The 27461-nt window shown below is 40.0% G+C and overlaps 1 protein-coding gene across 8 annotated transcripts in view; it reads left to right on the top strand.

Annotated features, from left to right (window-relative positions):
• The first annotated feature begins 17212 nt into the window (after window positions 1-17212).
• RASEF (RAS and EF-hand domain containing) overlaps window positions 17213-27461 on the top strand; it is a 35411-nt gene continuing 25162 nt past the window's right edge. For all 8 annotated transcript variants that reach the window (XR_003532141.1, XR_003532140.1, XM_027670798.1 and 5 more), the window contains exon 1: window positions 17213-17997. Coding sequence is in view for 6 of the 8 variants with exons in the window: in XM_027670798.1 (XP_027526599.1) it covers window positions 17387-17997 (611 nt within the window). In the remaining 2 variants the exon portion in view is untranslated. The remainder of the gene's footprint in view (window positions 17998-27461) is intronic.

Here is a 27461-nt window from a genome sequence, read left to right as displayed (position 1 = left end):
CACTGTTTATAACAAAATAGTTGGGTTTTTTTCCTCAACAGAATGTATATGAAAAAATAATTACAGTATTTGTTTGAGGTGCCAGACACTGTGACGTCATCTACTTCAGTTCAGCTTTCCTTTTCTACTACAAAAATTCTGAGTTCACTGTAGCAGTAACTTCTCATAATTACTTTTATCTTTCTGCATGGTTTTATGTAATTGGAACCACAGAAAAAAAAATTACTGCTTCCATTCCATCTATCTTGGGTATTTTGATGGTGCCTGATGATAGTAACTGAAGTGCTCCTTCCTCATACTCATTAACCACATTGCTGAATGTTTTAGCTGGGCCTGCTGGTTACAAATGAAAATTGTTATCAAAGAACACAGCATTACTTTCCTAACAGCCCTCTAGCATGCTCACACTCAAGAAATTCTTAGGCAAACAAATGCTGCTCAGGTTTATAGCCTCCAAATGGGAATATGGTAATAGACATGGCAAGAAGTGGTCTCTTTAGAATAATAGGATTTCATTATGTTAGTTGATATGGTGATTTGACATAAATTTTATTTTAGCACATGACATATATATATAATCTGGTTCGAGACATGCCTTAGTAACTATTCTGCCATCTTACCTCTTCATTGATTAATTAGCATTCTAAAATCTCGTAATATTGTGACATACTTGTAAGCTTCCCAAGTTTATTATGCAACTTTGGTAAGATAACTCAGGAATGAACACTCATCACTGGGCTTTGTCTTGTGATACAAGATGAACATTCATGAGCTGCTTAGACATGAGAAATGGAAGCAAAGCTAGTGGTTCTCACACTTAGAATTCAAACAAAACCACTTGTTAATGGAACATTAACTGTAACTCTTGGTTGCATGTAATTAATTTCTTTTCTGAGAATCATTACATTTTTCTTGTCAAAAGTAAGTGCGTATATAGAAAATCCCGAGATTAAGGTGGAGGAGATATCTTAGTGTAAGAAACTTTTTTTTTAAGAGCCTATTTTGTTGATCTAGTGAAAACTTTCTCAGTGACAGGTTTCGTACATATTTCTTTTAAACTGAAGCTATAACGTAAGCGACAGAAATGAAAATTAATATATGTTAGTAAAGAGTACATACATTTTCGAGTAATCAGCTACTTCTGTCATGGTCTTACTAGTATATCTATTTAAAACGTACAGTACATCTATAGAGATCACCATGCAAACATGACTATTTCTTACTTTCATGATGTTGTGCTCATGACAGACATATTTTAGAAGTAAAAAATTATTTTGATATCTACAGCTATCTTGATATTTGTGGGTATAAATGGTGATGGATACAGGCACTCAGGCTTTGGCAGATAGCTGTTGCCAGCTTCATTATCTTGCTCTAAGCTCTACAGCAACAAGCCAAAGAGAATAAGGCACCTGTGTGAGGTTTAATATGCTGAAAGTAACCAGTATTCATTTTCATTTTCTATATTTTTTTGATTTGAGAAGCAGTTTACAATTTTGTTTGTAGAATTTTCCTTGCTAATTATGGTCATCCAAAACTGGCCTATGTGGCCATGTGAACACTGATAAAAAAATCTCCTTACTTCTAGGAAGACTTTACAGGTGAAATAAAATTTTAATGTTTTGTATATTAAAGTTTATTGCTGCCCTTAAGGTTATTAATTTATTTCCAATTTAAAAATAAAAATTAGAGCTGCATGTTATATTTTCTTAGTAAAATCTTCATATATATTAAATACATCTTAGTTTATAATGTATGGAGTTGAATCAAAACCCATTATTATTTATCTCTATGTTGTATACCTGTGATGGATCTTGAGTTTTTCTTTGAGCCCTTGGAAAATGCTCTCCAGCTGTGGATCTTAGATTCTTATTGTAACAAATTGAATTAATTTTTTAGGAGAGAATTACATAAATTTTAAAAGATCATCTTCTCTGATGAAGCAGCTGTGCATCACCGCTTTCAGAACTTCATGCTGAGAGAATAGTTACTGGCAGGTTGATCTTTTCAGCATGATTCCACCTTTTAAGAGACTAAGTGCCTGCTAATTGAAATACAGCAAGCAAAATACGTAAAAGAGTGAAAGGGCTTTTCAGTACATTTTCTGTTTCCTATCCTGAACCACAGTGCAGATTGCAGACTGGATTTCCTACATAGCTATGGAAACACATTTTTGTAATCTTTCACTTTTCTTTCAGAGAGTTCAGGGCTATAGAAATAACCATTTTATTTTTGCTTCTTGCTGTCTAGTTATATATAACTTAATGTGAACTTTTCTGTGGATGCTGAACTTAGTAATTTTTTTCTGTGAAGACAATGATGAAAATTATTTAAATTGCATTTTTTTTGCTAGTATGGGAGGTTTTGTGGTTTGGGTTTCTTTTGGTTTGTTTGTTTGTTTTGGTTGGTTGCTTTGGGGTTTTTTGTTTGTTTTTCTTTTGTTGCCTTTTTTTTTAATTATACATAGCTTTCTGTGCATAATAAATTATCAGTATCATTTTAAGGAACTTTCATTCATGTGACTGCCTCCCACTTTTCTGACTCCAAGGAAGGCTCTCTGTATTTGAAATAATTAGTTGTTTCTGTTTATGTGGTATCTCTTATAAAGTATTTAGTGTGCATGAATGCTCTAATCTGAAATAATTACACCAAATTCTTTTGCAAGAGTAGACTGCACAAGTTTCACATTTAAAGAGAAGGAAAGAAAATTTTATTTTTTTATTTTAAATATAGGAGAAAATTGATTTCTCTATGTATTACCAAGCAATAATTCTAACCACTCAAGAGATTTCAAAAAGAGAAGATGTTTAGCTGTGATTTTCTCATGCAGATAGAGTGTAATTTTGGGAGCTGGATTTTAAATGTGACCTCATTCCTAAAATGGAAGGTGGAATGTTCCTGCACTGCATTTGACAAGTTCTCAAGTACTGGAAATGTTTCTCTTTACTTTCCTCTCTGCTCCATCTTTTCCATCACTTCATTAGGTACTGGAGAAAATCAACTACCTTCTTTCCTTATCCATGGGTAGAGGTGGGCCTCCCGTTCCACGGTCGCCTTCCCTGCAGCCCTCTTACTCTCTTGTGGAAATCACTAAGACAGAAGTTCTCAGCTTTAGAATGCTATGTTGTTGGAGCACTTGGACAGTTCAAAATTGTTTTATTGCAAGTGAGCCTGATTGTTCATAGTTGGACTTTTGGAGCTCAATACAAATGTCTTCTGGAGGTTATTGACCTGGAAACCACAATTTTTTTCTTCATCAAATGCTGCTGCTGCCAGTGGGCATCTTTCAGGAATAATTAAATCACAAGAATATTTACATCTCATCTTCTCCAATTAATTGTCATGTTCTGCCTATTGAAAGAATTCAAACAAATGTAGTATTCAGAATCTATTTTGATTTCTCAGGTGTTATTAGCTACAATTTTAAAATTTATTTTTTCTGTAGAATTCTTCATAATATTACTTTCCAACCCCATTTTTATTAAAAAGAAAAGGACAAATTTTCTTTTAATTGTGTTAGTAACTGACGTATTATGTTTTAACTGATCTAACACATAGTCCCAGGGTGAACAAAAGAGACTTCAGGGCCTTGGAACAGTGGCTGAGGGATTCTGGAGCACAGGTTATTTTCTTCTCTATCCTTCCAGCTGAGGGCAGTGACATTGGAAGAAACAGACAGGCCTAGTCTATTAAAACGTTGTGGCTGGCGTCACAACTATTTTTGATTCTTTGACAATGGATGGCCTAAATAGCACCAGTCATGCTGGCATCAGATGAAATTCACCTGTCTCTGGGATGGCAACCCAGCTGAGGTACCTCTAAACCGATGCATGCAGGATGGGCAACATACAGGAGAACCTGAGAGCCACCATGCTGTTCAAAAGCTATGACCTAAGTGTCATTGCTGAAACTTGGTGGGGTGAATCCCACGATAGGAGTACAACTGTCAATGACTACAGCCTGTTCAGGACAGGGGAGGATGGAGGGGGGGGGATTGCCCTCTACATCAAGAGGTGGTTTGAGTGTGGGCCTGTGGGTGAGAATCAGAGAACAAGTCAACAAAGGGAACCTTGTGGTTGGTGTCTACTACAGGCCCCTGATTAAGGAGAACCTGTTGATGAAGGCTTTTTGCTTCAGCTGCTGGAGACATCATGCTCACATGCTCTTGTCCTGCTAGGGGACTTCAACCATCCTACTGGAAAAGTAGCATGGTGAGCTGTAGGCAATCCAGAAGACTCCTGAAAAGCATGGAGGATAACTTCTTGAGCCAGGCAATAGACAGCCCTTCCAGAGGGGATATGATATTGGACCTGATGGTCAACAGTGTAAGTGAGCTTGTTGGGGACATCAAGGTTAGAGGCAGGCTGGGCTGCAGTGATCATACATTGGCAGAGTATGCAGTCCTGAGGGATATGGGTAAGGAGAAGTGTGAAGTTAGGACCATGAACTTTAGGAAAGCAAAATTTCAGCTCTTCAGGTAGACAGTCAGCAGGATCCCCTTGGAAAATGCCCTCAAGGACAAGGAAGTGGAAAAGACCTGACAGATTTTTAAGGACATCCTTCATAGAGTGCAAAGGCTCTCAATTCCCAGGAGCAAGAAATTGGGCAAGGAAGGCAAGAGACTGTCATGTCTGAGCAGGGACCTGCTAGTCAAACAAAAGGCAAGAAGGAAATGCACAGACAGTGGAAACAGGGACAGGTATCCTGGGAAGAGTATAGGGTTATATAAAGTATTGGTTGTGTAGGGTTGAGGTCAGGAAGGCCAAGATGAAGCCGGAGATGAACTTGGCAGTGTATCTAAGAGTAACAGGAAGGGCTTCTACAGATCTGTCAGCCAGAAAAGGGAGGTCAAAGAAGGTGTACTCTGCCCAATAAACAAGGCTAGTGAACAGATGAGGACAAGGCTGAGGAACTCAACAACTTTTTGACTCAGTCTTCAATGGCGACCTCTTTTCCCACACCTCTCAAGTGGATGGACAGCAGGATGGGGACTGGTGAAGGCTGAATCATGTTCAGGACCACCTGAGGAACCCAAATATACATAAGTCTATGGGGCATCATGAGATGCATGGGAGAATTGGGATTGTTCAGTCTGGAGAAGAGAAAGCTCCACGGTTGACTTTATTGTGGCCTTTCAGTACCTAAAGGGGCCTATAAGACAGCTCAGAGGGAGTGGTAAGAGTAGTAATATTTTTGGTAAGAGTAGTAATTGGACAAAGGTTTAAATTGAAAGAGATTTTGATTAGATACTAGGAAGAAATTCTTTACTGTGTGGTGAGGCACTAGACCAGGTTGCCCAGAGAAGCACTGGATACCCCATCCCTGGAGATGTTGAGCAACCTGATGTAATGGAATGTTCCCTGTCCATGTCAGTGGGGTTGGAACTAGCTGAACCTTTAAGATCCCTTCCAACCCAAACAATTATATGGTTCTATGATATTGTCACTTCCTAATCCTCATTCATTCAGTTGTGATAAGTGAACAAAATTGAGGACTCAGACATAATTATGTATTTTGAAAATGAGCACTAATTATAAAAATCTTAACTGGAAGCAAGATTATACATCCTACTGCATGATGCATAGGCTTTGTATTCCTGTTGAAAGAACAATTAAAGTTACACACCACCTTCCCTTGTCACCACAAGTGAGAATGGTTACTGTCTTCTAAGCTGCAGGTTACACCTGAACAGACTGGTAAATTCCTCATTGCCAGTTATGTTTCCTATTTTGAATGCTGTATTTTGAATTACAGTAATAGCTCTTACTTTAAAATTAATGTATAAACTTCAAATATTTTCCAAAACCCAAAATCATATTACATTTTTCTTTCTGTCTTTTTTTTTTCCTAATGTCATGGAATACATTTGTTCATTTCTAAATGTACCAGATACAACTGGTTCATTTTGTGCTTAGTTTGAAGTTAAGTTCTGGAAGAATAGCTCGTCTGAGTTGTCACATATGCCTTTTTATATTAGTTAGTTTTGGTCTGTGATGATGTTATTGTTGTTGTCTCTCCCTTGCTACTTAAGCTGTTTAGACAGAAACCTGACTCTGCTGAAGCAGTTGCAAGATTCTTGCTGGACCTGTAAATAATTTTACATTTATATGAACTGATAAAATTTCAGTTACTGAATCCATACCATTGCCACAGAGCAGTTGTTAGAAACGCTTATCACTGCTTGCCATTGTACTAAATGGATACTGTAAAGAAAGAGGAATTTCCTTTTCTTTATCCTTGACATTGATACATTTATGTATTTTTAGGTCACTTTCCAGAAATGTAGCATTCAACAATTCTTCATCAGAATTAACTGGCACCTCAGTGTCCCATGAGAAAAGCAATATTTCTTACATTAATAAATGAAGGTGTCTGGGAGTAGCCCTGGGTACCAAAACAAATCCACCTGGCATGGCATGTGTTTGTGCAGTCTGACTGCATGCAGTCCCCATTTTGCGAACAGTCATTGGACCATTCTATCTGCCTGGAAATTGTTCAGAGAGTGATAGTTAGAACAGGCTAAATTTCTGCCAAGAAATGGTCTAATAACTTAACTAGGAGAGTCAGTTGAATTATAGTGTCTAGGAAGTAGCATTGACATGATGAAGAGAAAAATTAGATATTTAAGTTGGACATATGGTCAAAGTGCCTCTTCCTAACTTTGAAAGTTACAGAGTAAAATTCTCCCTTAGTTAAAATATTCTACAAACCTTGATTTTTTTCCAGAGGCTTTTCCTTTCCCAATCTATATATTCTTTTATTTCTTTTGATTTTTCTAAAGCATGGAAAATTAAATTCAAATTTCATCATCATTACTAGTATTTTGCATTTAATATTTATTTATGGTTTTCCAAAAGTAAAGCTTACTTAGCCTTTAGAATGGTTATAGGTAGGTCTCTCCGTATACAGAACCTATGAAGGTATTCTTACAGATATCTGGAAGAATATATGGTTAGCTTGGTTTTAGTCTGTGGGTTTAGGAGAAACCCTCAAGGCCATACAGCAGGTGAAAATTGGCAAGGCAGCTGGGGTTGATGGAATTCCACCCGAAGTCTGGAAACATGGGGGCCTTGCACTCCATGCTAAATTTCATGAGCTTGTGGTGCGCTGTTGGGAACTAGACGAACTACCTTCAGACCTTCGTGATGCAGTCATCATCACCTTGTATAAGAAGAAAGGTACTAAATCTGACTGCTCAAATTACCGTGGTATTACTCTGCTCTCCATTGCTGGCAAAATCTTGGCAAGAATACTCCTGAACAGACTAATACCCGCTATAGCAGAAGAAATTCTACCTGAAAGTCAGTGTGGCTTCAGAGCCAACAGGAGCACCACAGACATGATATTTGTTCTCAGACAACTGCAAGAGAAGTGTAGGGAACAGAACAAAGGTCTCTATGTAACCTTTGTCGACCTCACCAAGGCTTTCGATACTGTGAGCAGAAAAGGTCTTTGGCAGATTTTGGAACGTTTAGGTTGTCCCCCCAAGTTCCTTAAAATGATCATCTCACTTCATGAGGATCAGCATGGCCAAGTCAGATATGGCAACACACTTTCTGAGCCCTTTCTAATAAAGAATGGTGTGAAACAAGGCTGCGTTCTCGCTCCTACCCTATTCACAATCTTTTTCAGCATGATGCTCCAAAGGGCCACGGCAGACCTCGATGATCAGGACGGTATCTACATTCGATATCGTACTGATGGAAGCCTATTCAACCTAAGGCGACTGAAGGCCCACACCAAGACCCTAAACCATCTTGTCCGGGAGCTGCTTTACGCTGATGACGCTGCCCTTGTTGCCCACACAGAAGCAGCTCTGCAGCGTTTAACATCCTGCTTTGCAGATGCTGCTGAGCTCTTTGGGCTGAAAGTCAGCTTAAAGAAGACTGAAGTTCTCCATCAACCTGCACCTCAGGAAGTCCTCCATCATCCCCACATCACCATCGGCCAGTCAGAACTCAAATCAGTCCAACAGTTTAATTACTTAGGCAGCCTCATCTCCTCAGATGGTAAGATCGACGGGGAGATAGACAATAGGTTAGCGAAGGCATATAGTGCCTTTGGAAAACTCCATAAAAGAGTATGGCGTAATAAACACTTGAAGAAAAGTACCAAGATCAGTGTTTACAGAGCCATAGTGCTGTCTACTCTTTTATATGGATCCGAATCATGGGTCATCTACCGCCACCACCTGCGTCTCCTAGAACGCTTCCATCAACGCTGCCTCCGTACAATCCTGAACATCCGCTGGTCAGATTATGTGACCAATACATCTGTTCTTGAACAGGCAGCAATCACAAGTATTGAGGCCATGTTACTGAGAACACAGCTGCGATGGGCAGGGCACGTCTCCAGGATGAAGGACCACCGCCTCCCTAAGATCCTGCTTTATGGTGAACTTGCCTCCGGCTGCCGCAAGAGACGAGCTCCGAAGAAAAGATACAAGGACTCCCTGAAGCAACAACTCAGCCTCGGGCATATTGATCACCATAACTGGTCTACTCTGGCCTCCAATCGGGAGGCCTGGAGACAGACCATTTATAACGCTGCTGATGCCTTTGAGAAAGCACGCAGGATCACCCTTGAGGAGAAAAGACAACGCAGAAAGAATCGAGCCTTGCAGAATATACCATCTAAGGAGTCTTTCTGCTGTGTCTTTTGCAACCGGACGTGTCTATCTCGTATTGGCCTTTTTAGCCACCAACGCGCTTGCATGAAAAATGGGTAGAGCCCTTCCCAAATCTTCGTTCGCGAAGCCTAGCCATGAGTCTGTGGGTTTCAGGATGATATAGGCCAGCTTTTTATTGGTCAGTCTGGAATGTGTGAAGCTCAGTTTCTGCAGACATGTTACTTCAGATGCAATTAAAAAACTGCAGTAGTTGCAGAAGGTATGTGTGGGCTTTCCAGAAAAAATATCCTTCAGTCTTTGGCTACAGCTGCGGCATTTTCTGTCAGATCCTGAGAATTTAATTGAAATATGAAAGCATTATGATTCTTATTAAATGTAAAATATCATTTTTTTTTAAATCGGCTTATGTAACCACTACAGGAATTTGTCTGCACTTCAGGGTGTTATAATCATGTTATACTAATTCGTAATGACTGTTGTTAAAATATTTACTTTTATAGGTAGTACATTACTTTTTCAAAATTACAGCTCTCACAGAATTTTTTACAGCATTATGATATAGATATTTTAAGTAATATATTTAATACTACATAGTACAGAAATTCAGAAAGAGTAGATATGTTTATAAAAGATTATATTTTATTAAAATGTCACATTTTAAAAAACGTTTGTCATGAAAGTAAGAACAATTATACACATCTTTGATGCTGCTGCAATGGATCATTTAACAAATACTTTGTTAAGAGCGAAATGTTTTCTGTTGCTCTGGATTGCTTGTGAAGAGTTTATCTCTTTTTTTCTGGCTTTGTTTTTTTTTTTCTCCCTCATATTCATTTATTCAAAATTATCCACTGGATTGTCCTTAGTTTTAGCTGGAAATTATCAGTTCACAATGACTATTTGAAATTAGAATTGTCCTCATTTCTGCTGAAGACAAAGTCACATGAGATGCTTATCAGGTGGGTGAACATGATGGCCTATTTGTGCTAACAAAAACCTCAGAAGTCAGCGGAGCACATTCAACTGTCACACAGTTGTAATATGGTATGAAATACAATATGAATATCCAATAGCTTTTAGCCCTCTAATATAGTCAGCTAAAGCACTTAGATCTCATCAAGGCTAAAGCGTAACTTAGTGCAGCCAAATGTGCAGCAGCTGTTATCTTTGGATTTCAGAAATCAGGTGCTTTAGGAGGAGGATCAGCCCGCCACCAAAACCACTTATGCTACAAACATAGAGTTAATTTTCCGTAGGTGTTCTTGAGCTTTTCCTTGCAGTGTACTAATCTGTGTACATGAGTATTCTCATTATATAAAAGATTTGTGAGCAAAGATTGAAAGAATACAATTTGTGGAAGAGGTTTCACCTGTAGAAAATAACATATTAGAAATACTTATTTTTGTAATCTTTTCTAATTCTGTAAACCTAAGAAAGCATATTTTTTTTCTTTATGCTTTGGAGGCAGATGAGGGGTAACCCTGGTTTAGTAGTGTTTTAGTAACTAAACCCCTGTTTTAGTAACATTCAATAGAATTATTTTTTTGTTTGTTTCTGATTTTATACTGTGTTGCTGAGATTGTGTAATTTTTTGATGAGAAAAGAAGAACCCTTAAACAGGTAGAAATTCTGGCAGATGTTTTTTTGTGTCTTTTTTTTGAAACTAATGACAAGATTTCACTCGTATTTCAGATTAACAAGCACAGTATTTTATCTTACACTACAGAAGAGTTAGTGTGGCTTTATAATTTTGTGATTCTTTTATTGTTTGTTTTACTTCTCAGCTCTGAGTCATGTAAATTTTAATCGCCTCTGGTTTAAAACTCCCATTAATTTCCTTTAACACTTTCTATTTAAAAGATCTGTGTGGGATGTTTTGCCCATCTCTCCATTATATTATGACAATATTGTTTGATCATATATTAAAATAAATAATTATTTAAAGGTTTTTAATGCACTTATTTCTCTCATGATACAGAAGTAACCTGCTCAGGTGGAGAAAAGTCAAATTAGCTTTTATTCAGCATTTAAGTTTGAACTATTGTCAAAGTACTATATATCCAGGAAGTAAATTCTAATAGGATTATAATCTCAAATGTTATTCTGACCTTTTATAAACAAAAAGGCCTACACAATTAAATTTTCTACCCTAATAAATTAAAAGCATCAGAACTGTTCTCTGGCACTGAGGCCAGCAGATATGGCAGTGTCTACTTCATTATAATCGAACTGGACTTACCTTCCTAAACATTTTAAAACGGGCTTATTATATCTCCCAAACAGTGTTCATAAGGACAGAGAATCATATGGGAGATGCAGTTGTCCTGCAACCAATGCTGGGGGATGTTTCTAAACAATTGAACAGTGTAGGTAGTTGAGTTTCAGTGCCTTTGCCTGAGAACTCACAAAATTATTAGTTGCAGTCAAGGGGTCTGAGAGAGACACCTGTGCTGGTTTTGGCTGGGTTAGAGTTAATTTTCTTCACAGTAGGTAACACAGGGCTGTGTTTTGGTTTTGTGCTGAACACAGAGTGGATAATAACAGATGTTTTTGTTATTGCTGAGCAGGGTTTACATAGAGCCAAGGCCTTTTCTGCTTTTCGTACTGCCATGCTGCCAAGGAGCCTGGGGGTGCATGGGAGGTTGGGAGGAGACACAGCCAGAACAGCTGACCCCAACTGACCAAAGGATATTCCAGACCATATGTCATCATGCCTAGGATATAAAATGGGGGGAACAAAGAAGAAGGAGGGATGTTTGGAGTGGCATTTGTCTTCCCAGGTTACTGTTACACATGATGGGGCCCTGCTCTCCTGGGGATGGCTGAACACTTGCTAGCCCATAGGAAGCAGTAGATTAATTCCTTGTTCTGCTTTGCTTGAATGCACGGCTTTTGCTTTCCCTATTAAACTGTTTGTCTCAAACTATGAGTTTCTAGCTTTTGCCTTCCCAATTATTTCTCCGATCCCATGGGTGGGAGAGTGAGCATGCAGCTGTGTGGGGCTTGGTTGCTAGCTGGGAATAAACTACGACACCATCCAAAACTGCTTTCAATGGGGCATTGACCAGTTAGGTTTTCTCCAGGAATACTACCCAGAAGCCTGAAGTTGTAGGAATGTCTAAGAGCCCTGTTGGACACAGAGCAGCTCAACAGCAAAAAACCTTCTTGGGATCCACAATAGGACATTCTTCCCTCATTCTTTAAAGGCCTGCTCTGTTGTCAAACACAAGGTTTGCCTCACATGAACAGGAGAAGGTTTCACAAAGTGAAACAGTAGCAGCTACTTTTGCCCAGGATAAAATAGAAAAAAGTACTGAATGTGTATGTCTTTTTTATAAAGCAACTTGAAGGTAAGAACATTACACACAAGACTGGAGATGAATTCAGTCTTTCTGCCTTGCTCTGAACAGATTTAAGTATTTTTTGCTCCAGACAAGCAAATGTCTTTCAGGCTGTCTTACAACTGCTCAAGTGATTGAATAGATAACACTTAGTCAGAATCTGTGAAATATGATAAAATTTTTTGGACCAGACAGAAAAAAACGAAAGATGAATTGGTGATTCACTGGCATAAGGAAAATTGGCATCTAGCATCTTCCCCAAAGACTTTTTTGTTGTGTAGTTGTAATGCACTGTAAAACACAGATTCTTGGAGCAGTGGCTTTGAGCAATTGTGTGCTTCTCAGTTCCATTACTGTCTCCAGTAGCTTTGAAGTTAGGACAGTCAAATGAGGAAAAAGAAAGGTAGCTTTAATTTGCTTCAGGCAAGGTAGTGATTTAAACTTGATTCTTCTGCTTCTGGTGAAATGTTCCAACACCTTGAGCAAGACAGGGAAATAGGAAGAAACAGTGACCATTCTGTTTGCAAGGAAAACCTGGACCTTGCTGTGTTTTTGAAAGAGCTTTGGCACCATTCTGCAGAAAAAGGTCAAAGCTAATCCCAAGTGGAAGGAGGTATGTCTGTTTGATCTAACATTGTTAATCTCTATCCTGAAAATCCTGTCTTCAGCAATGCTTTTTGTTAACTGAATTGCACATAGGGAATTGCATTTTGAGACTCCTATTTCTTTAACTTCTTTTGATGAACAAAGAAGTTTCATCAGTAGATGCCATTTGGTTTTAACTATTAGAATTGCAAAAAGCATGTAGACTTCCAAAAACAAGGAAGGCTTCCTGTAAAAGATGAAGTTCATAAGTATTTATTGCTAGCTGCTTATATTACTCCAAAGATTAATAGGGAAAGCAAAAACCATGCATGCAAGATTTTGAGATTTTGAGAACTGGCAGCGTAACAACATGTCTTTAGAACAGTCTTTTTCTGTTATTTTGGGGCTGGAGTACTCGTCAGTCATTATCGGTCCTTTCAGCATCTCTCTGTCTATTCAGTTGATCATAACAGGCAAGCTTTCAAAAAGAATGTGAGATAGTCATGCCTCATTTGCTGCTAATATCTAAAAATTTCTGCAAGAGCACCATGAGTACTTTGCTATGCCAATATTAATTCCAACCGCTTTTGAAGGCTGAATACGCTTCAACTGAAAAATTTCCACTTCAGTCATTGTCCAAAGTTTATTAAAGTAATCAATAAATCCATGAAACTCTTTCATTATCTCACTGTTTGAACTGACAAATTTTTAGTTGAATAAAAAAAATCTGTGTATCCTGAGAGACATTTTTGGTTTTTAAATGTACCTCTGCTTTGACAAAGAACTTTTATTGTCATTTTCTGTCTCATTTTTTTAATAAGGTCAAAGCATAAAATTGTGGATATTATGCTCATTGTGCAATATCATGCAAATGTCTTAATTTCTTTGCCTTGGACTAAGTTTATAAAGGCATAGGTTATGCCTTTTCCCTTTAAGAGGTCATAATGGTGCAGTCTATCTGAGAAACAAAGTCTACATGATGTCTGTTACCAGATACATTATCCTTAGTTTTTAATTGAAGAGAATAAGGGTTAATAATATTCAGTAGTACTAAAATATTCAGTAGTGAATGAGAGTATGTAGCTATGTTTTGTAATCTGCCTCAACTTGGCATTTAATATGTGCACCTATCCTATGAGCTTCACACAAGGTACATGCCTGGATATAACTAAATAAATGGCTTGTTTAATGCCATCAAAGCACAGTTTGATGCATTGAAGCAAAGAAAATGCCACCAAGTTAATAGAAAGTGCAAATGAAGATATAGTATGAGAAAAGCAGAGAAGGCAAGCAGTGGGGAGGAAAAACAACTACCACGGCTCATCTGCAGGAGACCTCCCAGAGCCACTCCACTGTGCACATCACCCTCTCACCTTGCCCTTCATCTGCCTGCACACAATGTGCATCCCTTCCTATTAGAAGGGAGATGAAGAGGTCATGAACAGGTATAGGTACAGAAGGAAGAGATAGAGTGCCACACCAGGATTCTGGTGCTTTGACATATTATGGTGGCTTGCAGAGGAAGTAAAGTTTGTATTGGTTGGGGGAGAAATTGGAGCAGTTTTAATTAATTAGTTTTCATGGTGTTGTGGCAAGTATGATATCTGTGTGTAATATTAACTCTTTTCAGTGAGATGGTTCTTTCATCTATTACTAGATGATTCTGTTTTACTTCTTGTCTACTCTCCAAGTAAATCACGCAGTTTATGCTAAGTTGCTTAAACTATCCAAAGGCAAAACAGAAGAAGATGAATAAGAAAGTAATTGCAAGCACAGAGGGATCCATTCACTTTCTTAACCATCACTAGTTGAGAAGTTGCAGGTACTATACACTAGGTATATTCAGTCTTCAGTGTAAAATCTGAATAGCATGCATGACATTGTAAATAATGCCCAAGGCCATGTACAATAATGATGAATGAGAAGCAATAATTGTTCCAATTTATGTTCTAATTCCTACCTTATAAATGCTTGATGTCAAAGGTAAAAATCTTCCTTTAGTATGTATGTAGGATTCGTAAAACAATACATAGAGAGGGATGGGAAAAGGCCTGCTATATCAGGCATAGGATCTGCCTGGAGCACAGCACTCCAGCTTTTCTGGGCTTCTCCACAGTTCTGCATAGTTACTTTCAGAGATCACATATATTCAAATAGAATTTAAAGGTTCAGTAGTTTATCCCCCCAGTCAGCTCAGCTCCTCTGCTCTTTTGCTTCCTGGGACAATGCTGGGTCTTGATATCATGTGCTGCCACATCTCCATTTTCTGGCTTACCTGTCTCTTCTAATCTGCTCCGATTAACCTCTGTTTCTATAACAGAGGACACTTTAGTAGTGATACAATGAATCCTTTCTTGTTCATCTGTTGCCTTAGGCCTCTCTGAAGTTCCTCAGCATGATTTAATGTTCTCTTCTGCCTCTTCAACCAAATAGATGCTTGGGCTACCTTGTGTGTTTCATGGCATAGTGAAGTGAAATAGATGATAGACTGAAAATTGCATGCTGGGTATATCTGTATCTGTAACCTTGGTATCTTATGCATGAATTTGAAACTTCCCTTATGAATATAAAACTGCTATACCACAGAAACAGTGTATTTACATATTTATTTAATTTAGAGCTGGTTTTGAAGGGGCAGATCCTTCTAAGAATAGGTACATGATTTCAGAACAAAGCACTGTTTTGTCATTGCCTGCTGGGAATCCTGGTCTCACCACTCATTCTCATGTCTCATCAAATAAACATCTTTTATTTGTTATCTCTGTGCTGTTGTGTTAGGACTATTCAACTAAACCATGGCCTGCCAAACAAGCACTGGTTAGTGGTATTGTGCAACACTGCAGGCATCATCTATTTAGCAGAATATATGTATGCCATGACAATGCTAAAGGAGACACTGTACTTCATGCCAGTGCCTGAGATTTGTGTGACAAAACTTCTCTAACAGCGGAAATAAGGGAGATGTCAAAGACAATGAAATCCACTGAATACACAAGGAACTACCTGCACCTTAAAGCACAAAGCATGTAGGCATTGTACTGGCAAATTTTATTGCAAGACTTTCATATGGCTTGATTAAAAATGGAATGTTAATGTGAAGATTTCTATTTGTTTTCAGTGTTACTTACTATTTACTTTGCATCATATAGGTAGAAACATAAAGCCTTTAACGAAAACAAAAATTCAGACCTTCGCAGTAGAATGGTCAAATCCTAAGTCGTATCCAGGACAGTGTTACATAGAAAAGCTTGGGAAAAGATGATGTTAACTATCCGAGAAAAAAAAAAAAAAAAAAGAAGAATAAAAAATCCCAACAGAGACTACATGTCTAAAGTCTATACCCTCTACTGTAGCAGCCCAAGGTGGTCACTACCACAAGAGATACACACAAGAGAGTGTGTAAAAGAGTGGATAGGATAAGGATTACTGAGAAATGTCAATTCATAAACCTGCCTCAAAAGCAAACAAGAAGGTGAGCACATTGATTGGAGTGGGAACTCCCTGTCTGTGTAGTCAGACACAATTCAGCCCAGGATGAGGCTGTTGCAGTTCAGCTCATGAGCTTGTTCACTCTGACAACCAAACGTCCCTGCTTCTATGGACAGAGAGCTGGACTGTATAAATGAGATAAATTTGTCTCTTTGGATAGCTGAACAACCCTTCATCAACCCCATAAGGGCTTCGTGATACACTTTGGGTATAAAAATTTGATGGGCAGATGAGAGACCATGGAATAGGAAGAATACTTTTGTTAAATTAATTTTGTTTTACAAAAACACTAGGAAACTGATGATCATACCACTTTACTACTTTTAGTAGTTCTGAAGTTTAGTGGTGGAAATATAATGACAAAAATGGATAAAATCATAAATTTAAGTCCTTCAATTATCTGACATTTTTAAGTTAAAATTTATATTTCAAATTATTTAACAACTGTATTTCCCTAAAGCGCAGGGAACATTTCACAAAACTTTTTATTGTCTAGAGATAGACTGTTGTCTGTCTGCTTAAATTTGACAAGAAAGTAATCAAAAGCTTTAAAAAAAATTATAATTTCCTTTGAGGGCATTCCACATCTCTTAGGCAGAGAAGTATTTATACTTCCCATTTACAGTACGTGATTTATTCTAAGGAGAGGTCTGGACTATTTGTGCTTTGCTGGATCGCACATATTTAGCCTAGGCTTTGTTTTGGTCAATAAGAAAATGTTTTGACAGTAGGATTTCTATTCTGTTTATCACAACTTTGGTATGCACAATTTACATTTGTGGATAGATGTAAACAAGAATAAGTGTAGGGAAATAATAGTTTCAAAAATTCTGTTAAAATTTAACTGCTTCAAATAGAGTCTGAATTTTGAGTCTGACTTCATCAAGAGAGGCACCTTGACTTCTGTCAAGGAAGACAGATGGTAGTTCTTCACAGAGCACTGCAAATCTAGCTCCTTTGGTTTATTGACTTGAATGCAGCTTTTGCATGTTCAGTTTAAGCTGGTATTTTAACAATGCACATTTCTAAATTACTGGTGGTGGGATATCGGTGAGCACGTACTTGCACCGTTTAACTCCATGACTATTCGTGGTCAGCAAAAATTTATCTGTTGAAACTTTGTGTCATCCTGGGTTCTTGGTCTTTAAGAACATCAGGAGTGTTTTTATTCTGTGTGAAAACAGAAGAAAGATTTAACACTCTATGGTGACCGCAGAGTATCGGGACTCATATTTGCTGCAGAGGGGTGAGACGTGTGTTTTAGCCCGCGATGCCGTAAACAGTCACCTGTGCAAGGGAAAGTGGGAAAGTGGGATCGGCATCTCCCGGCTGCCGGGTCGGGATGGCCCTGCTTTGTCCCGGACGGCGTTCCGCGGGCTTCTCCGGCACTGCCAGGCACCGTCCCGGCCAAGAGCCGCCACCTGCGTTCCGCTTCCCGCCTCCTGGCCGCGCCCGGCCCCGCGGGGCGCCGGGGCGGAGCAGGACCTGTCCCGCCCCACTGGGCCGCAGGTCGGGTCTCCGCCTCCGCCCGTCCCGACCTGTCCAGTGCCGGTCGCGGTCAGAGGATCCGCGCCCCCGGCGCCGGCCGATGGATCCCGAGGCGGCGGGGGACGAACTGTCCCGCTTGCGCTCGCTGTTCCTGGCGTGCGACGCCAACGGCTCGGGCCGCATCGAGCGGGAGGACTTCGCGGCACTGTGCGCCGAGCTGCGGGTGCGGCCGGCCGAGGCCGAGGCCATCTTCCAGCGCCTCGACAGCGACCGCGATGGGGCCATCACCTTCCCGGAGTTCGCCCGTGGCTTCCGCGGCGCCACGCGGCGGCAGCCCGGCGGCGGCGAGCCTGCGGGCGAGGAGGGCGAGGGGGAGGAGACGGCCGCGTGGGTCGCCGCGGGGCTGGAACAGCCCTGGAAGGACTTCGAGGTGCGGCTCGGGGACGAGGCGAGGTACATCCCCAGGTAAGGTCCAGGCCCGCCCGATCCGTGCCACCTCCGATCCCGGCGGGGGGCGCGGGTCCGCGTTCCCGCGGCTGGCGGGGCTGAGGCTGGCGGCGACACAGCGGCCCCACGGGGCAGAAGCGGGCCTCTTGGCGGAGCCTGCCGTCCGGTGCTGATGCAATCCCAGCTGGGAAATGGCCCTGTAGCGTGGCCCCTGCGCCCCTGCGCCTGCAGGTGTGTAGAGCCCTCCTCACATCTGCTTCCCGGCCTGGGTGGTTTCCAGCGCTGTTTTTCCAGCATGCATCTGCTCGCTTGCTTACTCTCCGCTGAGCTGCCAGCTGCCCACGTGGGAAACTCAGGCCGGTGGAACGTACGGGATGCAAAGTTCTCCCGGCTCCGCAGGAACATTCTCCCCGCGCTATTCCCCGACCAGCCCCAGCACCTTTCTTGCAGCCCTCTCAGCCTTTTCCTGGTAATTGCTGGCCAATAACAGTTTTTCCTCGGGGTTAACGGTGTTGATAAATACGGCTCTCGGTCTGAGGAGCTCACTGAAGTTCGTGAAAGCCTTTGCCCTAGGTGTCAGGGAAATAAAGATAATTGATGGTAACTTGGTTTGAGATTAAACACGGTTACCACGGGTATGTCAGTACCAGGCTGGTTCCTATCTACAGAGGCACATTTTGGTGACTTGCAGTAATCTACCTGAAACCTGAGGTGCTCAAAATGAATGTGAAAATGTTGGCCATGAAATGTACAGAGTGATTCTGCTTAATTTTAAAATTGTAATTTGTGATGGAAAACAATCTGCTTTTAAGGACTTGGCAGCTAGTTAAAAAACCGCATGTATATGAATATATCTATATATAGATATTGCTCCTTAAATTCTTACTTATCCTAATAATTTAGTTCTAGACACATCCAATCCATGTGCTTGGATTATGAGATAAAAGGTTTCTTCAGAGAAATTTTCAGTTACAGAACCTGCTACTCATGTGCACAACTGGAGTAAATAGTTTTCTTTTTGGACTAACCCTGGTTAGATTTATTGGACTGCCCCCATTTCAGACAGATCAGTGACTTACGCAAGTCTGTCTTAACTTGTTCATAATGCCCTCCTTTCTACACACTCGATTTCTACAGAAAGAGAACAAGAACAAAAGGCTGTTTGAAAGTTTGCAGAAACAGTTAATAACTTAACCTAAAGTCGGACAGAAACTCAATGGGAGGTGAAAAAAAATGTGACTCATGAACAGTGGTAACTTGTGGAAGCATCAATTTAATTTTGGTAATAGTCTGTGTCAGTATCTTGGTTACCATGTGTTGCAGCAACAGTTTGAGTATAGTCTAGGTGATTGTCTAAAAGGATAGTAGGAGAGAAAGGTAATAGGTTTCGTTGGCTCCACTGTGCAGATGCATCCTGTACTTATGCTAAATTCATTATGACTCATTTAATGTAATTTATGTTACGATTCTTTTACGAGAAAACTGCAATTAACTAAATTTTGATAGTTAAATACTATCAAGTTGGCCGTAATTTGATGTAAATGTTTCCTATTCATGTTCAGCTTTATAAATACCTTTGAACATCCTTCATAGTTGGCTGTATTGATTAGGTGTGTGCCAACATTAGCTGAAGAACAGTGTGCCCTTTGTTTTCTTGTTATTTCTCCTTCCTCTCCTGAAGTGCAAGAAGCAGGTCTGTGTTACAGCTCAGCTTATTTCCATTGGCAGGCCGCACCTTTTTTGTTGAAACATACGTGTAAGGGTTTTTTTCGTGTGAGTAGCCCCACTAAAATCATTAGGACCACTTATGTGAGTAATGAATATATTGAAATTGTTTGAGGAGTCTTAAGCAACAGAATATAACAAAATCATGTGAAGTACAAGCTGGAATTCCAAAAAGTTATTTATTTTTTAATTTAAATTATTTCATTTATTTTAATTGTTTGTCACTTAAGGTTATTTTTTTATTATTTTTTTAATTGAAAACTAGACCTAGCTCAGAACACAACTGCATTTTCAATGCTATAAGACAGTTGGTGTTCTTACTTTATGCTTTATTACTCTTCATATGTTTGTTGTAACATTGGTGGTGAAAACTGTGAGGAAAGTAATTACAAAGAAGAAACTCCTTAAACCCAGATGAGTGCAGTTAGTTGTCCATATTTTTTTATCTCAATCATGTGGTTTTTATCATGATCATTTTGGGTTTCAGTCCCTCAAAATGCTCTACCTTCTGGCCCCAGACCAGCAAGACACTGGGACATATGCTTTGATGCTGTTACGGTTTATATAAAGAGAAACTAGGCATAGTAGATGGAAACAGTGAGATAAAACCAGGATTGATGTCAGGAGAAAATCACACAGTAAACACCTGTGGTCTTTGTCACTCCTCAGCTTGATTGAATACCCATGGAAATGAAGGGGGAATTTTTCAGTGATACACAAGGTTCAGCCACTGGTTCAGCCTCACTTTCTGCTACTGAACTTTCAAAACCCGTCAATAAGCCTCCATAATGAGGTGTGAAATCCAGTCTTCAGTGTAGTAGCAGACATTTGATGCAACATTATTTACTACCAGGTACTGACTGCCTTGTGCCAGGTACTAAAATAAGCGTACATTACAATAAGCGTATTTTGAATGTAATTACTTGTTTAAAAACTTAGTTTTGTTATGGGATGGATCATACCTCTCTGCAGTTTGGTGTATCAGTTACACAGTTCTGTTAGATTATACTTTAAAACGTTCAAGTCTGTGCTGGAGTTGTGGTTGTATTGGTTGTCTGTGGCTGTATTGGAAGAGTAATGTTAAAGAGTTTCTTTTCAGCCTTGCTCCTTTCCTCCCCATCTGAACAGATTTTTTGGACCAAATTCAGTTAGATTTCTTGGTAAGGTGGTTACTGTGACTCAAAATATTGTTTGCCTTAGTCTTTACCTGTGCTTGGTGGGAAATTGTGCCACTAGGACAAAAAAAGTACAAAGTCTTTTCAGGCTGTTGACCTAATGTGTGAAGTCAGATTTTAGTGGAATTGCACTTACATTGTTTTTTTAGTGTTTTTTGGTTTTTTTGGCATTCATTTCATTTAAAAATGTGGCTAGCTTTCTGTATGGTTACATTTAGTCTGGAATAATGAGTAATTAAACATGAAAGAATGCAATGCCTTTGGCTTATATGTATATGTAGTGAATTGCCATTGGAGATCTCTTTTATTGAGAACTCAGCCATGTTCATTGGTTTATTCCTCTAAGAAGTATTTGCAATGGTACTGGAGTAGACAAAAAAAGTTCAGAAGTGTACCTATTTGGTGTTCCAGGCAGTGAGTGCTCCAGTGCACCGCCCATACTGGAGAGGTTTAGCCCTTGACCATGTTACTGGGTGTTGCATTCTTTTTTGTGGCCAATCTCAGATCTAATTGAATTTCAGTAGTAAGACTGAGAGGTTCCGTCCACACTCCTAATAGATGTGCTCCTGTAAGTGTGTGGGAAAGTCTCCTGATGGCTATCCTTTTCCATTCCTCAGCTTGAGGAAAGAATGATCCAACATCCACTGAGACTTCAAGATAAAACCTGTACTAATGAATGCTATGACACTTATTTCTGTCTATAAATTACAGGCAAAAAACTTCTCGAAAACAGATTTTTAAATTTAATGTCAGAGACCTTCAATCAGAAAGAACGAAGATTTGGGACTGTCAACAAAGACTTTAAGCCTTCTAGGGCAATTTTTGTGAGATATTTGGCAAATTGGGTAATTTTATTGGAAAATGAACTATATTAATTTGAGCATGAGGGGATGGATGAATCTGGAGCAGAAAGTTTTTATCCCTGTCTTGAGTTAAATTCTACTTCTGAGAGTCCTCATACTTCATTGCTTTGCTTTTTAGTCTTGGGGTCTGTTTTATTTGTATGTCTTGTAATTTTGGCCAAGCTGACTGTTCATCAGGCTCTGATTTCAGTGCTGCCAGACTGTGAGATTTTATGCATCATACAATTCCAGTGTACTTAATGTGATTATGATAACAGTGTGCCCCAGAGTCATGTCATCTGAAGCTGTATAGAAAATGTGGATCTGGGGGATATGATAAAATGAGAAAAGCATGCTCTTCTTAACACGAGCTGCTTGAACTGTGAAGACAGGTGATGCTCGTGGGATATACTTATGTACTTGAGCAAAGAAGAGGAGCTCTGCTACATAAAAAACCATCCAAAACCTGTCATGCTCTTGCTGTCATGAGCTAGGATGTGTTTTTGCCAAAGTCAGTATAGAGCACAGTATTAACTCTCGTCAGCAATTAGTGTTTACTTCAATGAGATGATGATATCAGAACTGGAGGGGTTTCCTTGGAAATTAAAGCATGTTCCCTGGAGAGGGGATAAAGGCAAATTCAGAGGAAAAACAAATGTTGGGTCCTCCCTTGTCACAGAGGGGGTCTCTGCTGTAAGAATGTTGTCCTGTCTTTTAATACGTCTCGCGATAGGGGTTTGACAGATATGCTCTGCTGAAAATGTGATGGAAACCTTTCTGTGAGCCAGAAGACTTTCTGAGCTAGCCGAAGTTTTACTGCTCTTCTGCTTTTTGCTTTAATCAGAACAGCACCTGTGCTAACTAACTTAGGCACTGTAGCATTCATTTTCCTGGTATTTTAACGTCATACGACCACTTGCCATAACAGTGTTGTTTGAGGCATTCTCCTTTTCCACAGACTTCATCCTTCCCTGCCTGTCCCACAGTCTTTTCCACTTCTGCTCCACTGGCTCTAAATCACTCCTCTGTTTTTAGAAGGGAACACCATTTGTGCCTTGGAAACATTAAAATCTTTTCTCTGGGAATCAGACCTTGGCTGAGCTCTCTCATCTGGGGGTTGCAGATTTATTTCTCTTCTTTTAATGCAGCCTGTATCTGAAGGGGCAGATACAGAAAAAGAGAAAGCAGTATTAAAAAAACCCATAGCATTTCAAGTTGACAAATACCTTGAATTTTACAATATGTTAAAATTTTGTGTAATCTGTTTTTCCTCAAGGCATTCAATCTAGAAGATGTTAGGTACTCAGCTGTGACAAAATTAGATCCTTTCCATTCTGTAACAGATATGGTTGTACTTTTCTGGTTGCTGATGCAGAGTGGCATATGCAATGTGTCTGCTTTTTAGAAAAAGGTACTTCTCTATCTCTTGGTGGCACACACAGGCGATTGGTCTCCAGTGTGAGGACAATCATCAGATGCATAATGCTTGATCTTTCTTTTCCACCGAACACCCAGCTCAGACATTCCTGGCTCAGACCACCTTATGCTGCACTTCTTCATGTCCATACCACAATGGAGCTGCTACAAGTGATAAGAGAAATTTTACAAGCTGACCTACGCTAGGAAGAGGTCATTAGAATAGTGTTCTAAAACCAAATACTACCCTTAGGGTCAGACTAAGGGGGGTTCATGTAACACGGCATGCTCTCTGCTAAATACATAGGGGGCACATGTAAGATATCGAGCAACTGTAGAGTTGTTATTCATTGAAAAATTCCATCAGCTGCCTCTGAGCAACATTCGGCATGTGGATCATTAGGCAAATGGTCACTGTATGATCAGCAAACCAAAAATAATTCTATGAACTGATAAGGATTCATATAGCTGTGTGGGTTAAATGAAATTATGACACTTAATATAATTTAAATATCTGATATCTCTTAAGACCAGTGTTGTGGGGGTTTTGATGTGGGGGTTTTTTTGCCCTTTCTGCTGCTCCTCCTGTATTCTACCATGCTTCTTTAAATCTACCATATTACAAATTGCTTTATAATCAGAGCAGTTTTATTTTCTTTATGTAATTCTCTCAGGAACTCTCTGAAACCATGTAAATACAGTAACTTTGCTTAAGTTAACTCATGTGAAGTTGGGCAAATATTGACTAATTACAGTTACTAAGTACTAATTTTACAGACAGTTTGTTTTATAAAACCTTTGGGATGAAGTACTTCAGTACTGCCAGAGCACTACTTGGCCAGAATGCTATACTTATTGGGGGTACTAGTGTATTGTGTCTGTACTTTGCAGAAGCAGCAGAAAGGCATGCATGGTGGGTAGTGTAACCATAGTGCCAGATGAACAAAGTGACAGTCTTTCATGTTGTGTATTAAAAAATGCTCTTTCTATGCGTTAGTATTTGTGAATGTCTACAGTTGTGTTAGTGTGGAACTTAAAGAGGTACAGCTAAATGCATTGAAAAGTAATTTTAGGATTTCAGGGAAGACCAGTTTTGAAGGGCAAACTCAAGCATTTTAAATTAATTTCCCTGAAACTGAAGTAAGATCATTCTAGTTGCCTTTTTGTCCAGCAAAAAGACAGACTGTTTAGAGTTCAAGTCAACTTGGTGAAATCCATTTGTAATCTTCTTTGATAACTAATTTTGAAGAACTAATGAATTTACAGAAAGAAATAGCATGTATTTAAGGAGAACTTGGAGCAAACAAACGAATTGGGCAATATTAATTGCAGCTGATCTGTTCTGCTGCAGTGGTGTCACTGGTATTCACCAAAGCATATGAAAACAGAGGAGTGATTGAAAATGGCAATTTGAAACAAATAAACATCAAATACTTACTGCATATTGATACAGTGTGTACATAGCTGCTTCCTTCTGAAATCCTGCATGTCTATAAAATATTATAATAGTGTGCTTGCTGCTAATTCATCACAGATACTTGGAGTGACTATATCAATAACAGTCTTCCCAGTCCATGAAAGTGTGTTACTTCTTCCTGAAGGCATAAGTGATTAAATAAAGTCCCATCAATTTTGTTTGCCATAGAAACACTCACATAAGTGTCACTGAGAATTTCAGTGACCAACTGTGGTCGATAAAGCCTTTCAGGCCCTTTCCAGGAGCCAGCATAGTCAGCATGGTTTTAGTTGTGCAGGTCATTCTTTGGCTTCTTAAGCCTAAATATTTCCTAAAACTGGGTCACTGAGATATTTTGAACCCATCTGGGTGATAGCTGGTCACTGGAATAAGAAGGAATGTGAAATAAAAAAGTTTTTAATCCCAGAGGGAAAATGAAATCTTTCAGTAACTCCTTTATGCTTCTGACTACTTCATCTTAAAGCAGATTTAGATGTAAGGCAGAGGCTCAGCAGCATGGATATACTGATTTCTAGCTTCAATTTGGGAATGTATATTTGCATACACTTTGAAAAGAATCACAGAATTGTTAGGATTGGAAGGGACCTCTGGAAATCATCTAGTCTAACCCCCTGCCAATGCAGGCTCATCTACAGCAGGTTACACAGGAACATGTCCACATGGATTTTGAATGTCTCCAAGAGGGAGACTCCACAAGCTCCCTGGGCAGCCTGTTGCAGTGCTCTGCCACTCTCAACACAAAGAAGTCTTTTCTCATGGAGGTGGAACTTCTTGTTTTCTAGTTTATGGCCATTACTCCTCGTCCTGTCAGTGGGCACCAGTGAAAAGAGTCTGGCACCATCCTCTTGGCACCTGCCTTTGAGATACTTGTAGGTATTGATGAGATCCCCTCTCAGTCTTCTCTAGACTAAACAGGCCCAACTTCTGCAGTGTCTCCTCATAAGAGAGATGCTCCAGAACCCTGATCATCTTTGTGGTATTCTGCTGGACCCTCTCCAGCAGCTCCTTGTCTTTTTTGTACTGAGGAGCCCAGAACCGGACACCATACACCAGATGTGGCCTCACTAGGGCTGAGTAGAGGGGCAGGATCACCTCCCACGACCTGCTGGCCACAGTCTTCCTGATGCACCCCAGGATACCATTGGCCCTCCTGGCTGCAAGGGCTCACTGCTGGCTTGTGGTTAACCTGTCATCCACTAAGACTCACAGGTACTTCTCCTCAGAGCTACTCTCTAGTAGGTCAACCTGTTCTGGTACTTGGGGTTATTTTTCCCCAGGTGCAGGACCCTACACTTGCCGTGTTGAACCTCATTAGGTTTCTCTCTGCCCAACTCTCCAGCCTCTCAAGGTCCCACTGAATGGCAGCACAGCCTTCGAGTGTATCAGCCACTCCCCCCCAGTTTCATATTGTCAGCAAACTTGCTCAGGCTACATTCCATCCATTCATCCAGGTTGTTGATAAACAAGTTGAACAAGACTCAAACCAGTACTGATCCTTGGGGAACACCACTGACTGCAGGCCTCCAACTGGATTCTACTCCTCTGATCACAATCCTCTGAACTCTACCATTCTTGATCCATCTCACTGTCTATTCATTTAACCCATGTCTTGAGCTTACCTACGAGGATGTTGTGGGAGACAGTGTCAAAAGCCTTGCTCAAGTCAAGGTAGACAACATCCACTGCTTTATGCTTGGTGACCTGTCCTGCCATGCCATCATAGAAGTCTATCAGGTTGATCAGGCAGGATTTCCCCTTGTTGAATCCATGCTGACTACTTCTGATGACCTTCTTTTCTTCAACATGGTTGGTGATGACCTCTGGGAGGATCTGTTCCATGACCTTTCCAGGGACTGAGGTGAAGGCTGGTTGGATATAGTTTTCCCGGTCCTCCTTCTGGCCCCTTTTGAAGACGGGAGTAACATTGGCCTTCTACCAGTTATCAGGCCTCTCCTGTTCTCTGTGATTTTTAAAGGATGATGGAGGTTGGCTTAGCAACAACACTTATCAGCTCCATCAGCCCTGGTGGGTGCATCACCTGCCTAGACCATCTCTAACTCAACCCTCTATGACCAAGGGGAATTCTTCCTTTCTCCAGCCTTTTCTTACCTCCAAGGTCTGGAATTCCTGTGGGCTGACCTCAGCAGTAAGAACCGAGGCAAAGATGGCATTCAGTAATTCTACCTTCTCTGTGTCTTGCGTTACCAGAATGCACTCATCTGATTCAGCAGTAGCCCCAGATTTTCCCTAATTTTTCTTTTGCTGATGATGTACTTATAGAAGCTCTTCTTGTCCTTAATATTCCAAGTGAGCCTTGGCCGCCTTCGTGGCATCCCCTGCGTACTCTGAGAGTGTTCAGAAGAAGCTGGAAGAGGGAGTGGCTGTGGGTGTGACATTCTTGTTAAGAGAATGAAAGTTGTGGAAATACATTGCACTCTTCCACTGCAAATGTATTCTATTCCTGGCACAAAGTACAGTCTAATTGTTTTCACCATCAGTGTAAGACACTGAATCTTCAATTTTGCTACTCCATTAATAATTTCTATGGTAGGAAGTCTCTGGTATTGACATTGTGCATGTTATATAGTTATATATGTTATATATAGTTATATAGGTCCTTGAAGTTCCAATCATGTGTCAGTGACCTCTGATTTGCATGACAGTCATGAAAACATTTGCTTAAGTAACAAATCTTTTATGTTAGGGTCAAGTAACAAGTCATTTTCCTACTGTTTGCCTGCTTTCTAAGAAACAATGTTACTAGTAAGCATATTTTGGTGAAATTTAAAGGAAAATAGAAAATTGCAGAACATAGATGTTTGTATCATGTTTGTATTTCATATTTCT

Source organism: Neopelma chrysocephalum, unplaced genomic scaffold, assembly GCF_003984885.1.
Source record: "Neopelma chrysocephalum unplaced genomic scaffold, ASM398488v2 Primary Assembly neopelma1_96936, whole genome shotgun sequence".
Taxonomy (NCBI): Eukaryota; Metazoa; Chordata; class Aves; order Passeriformes; family Pipridae; genus Neopelma; species Neopelma chrysocephalum.
This window is presented reverse-complemented; position numbering and strand designations above follow the sequence as displayed.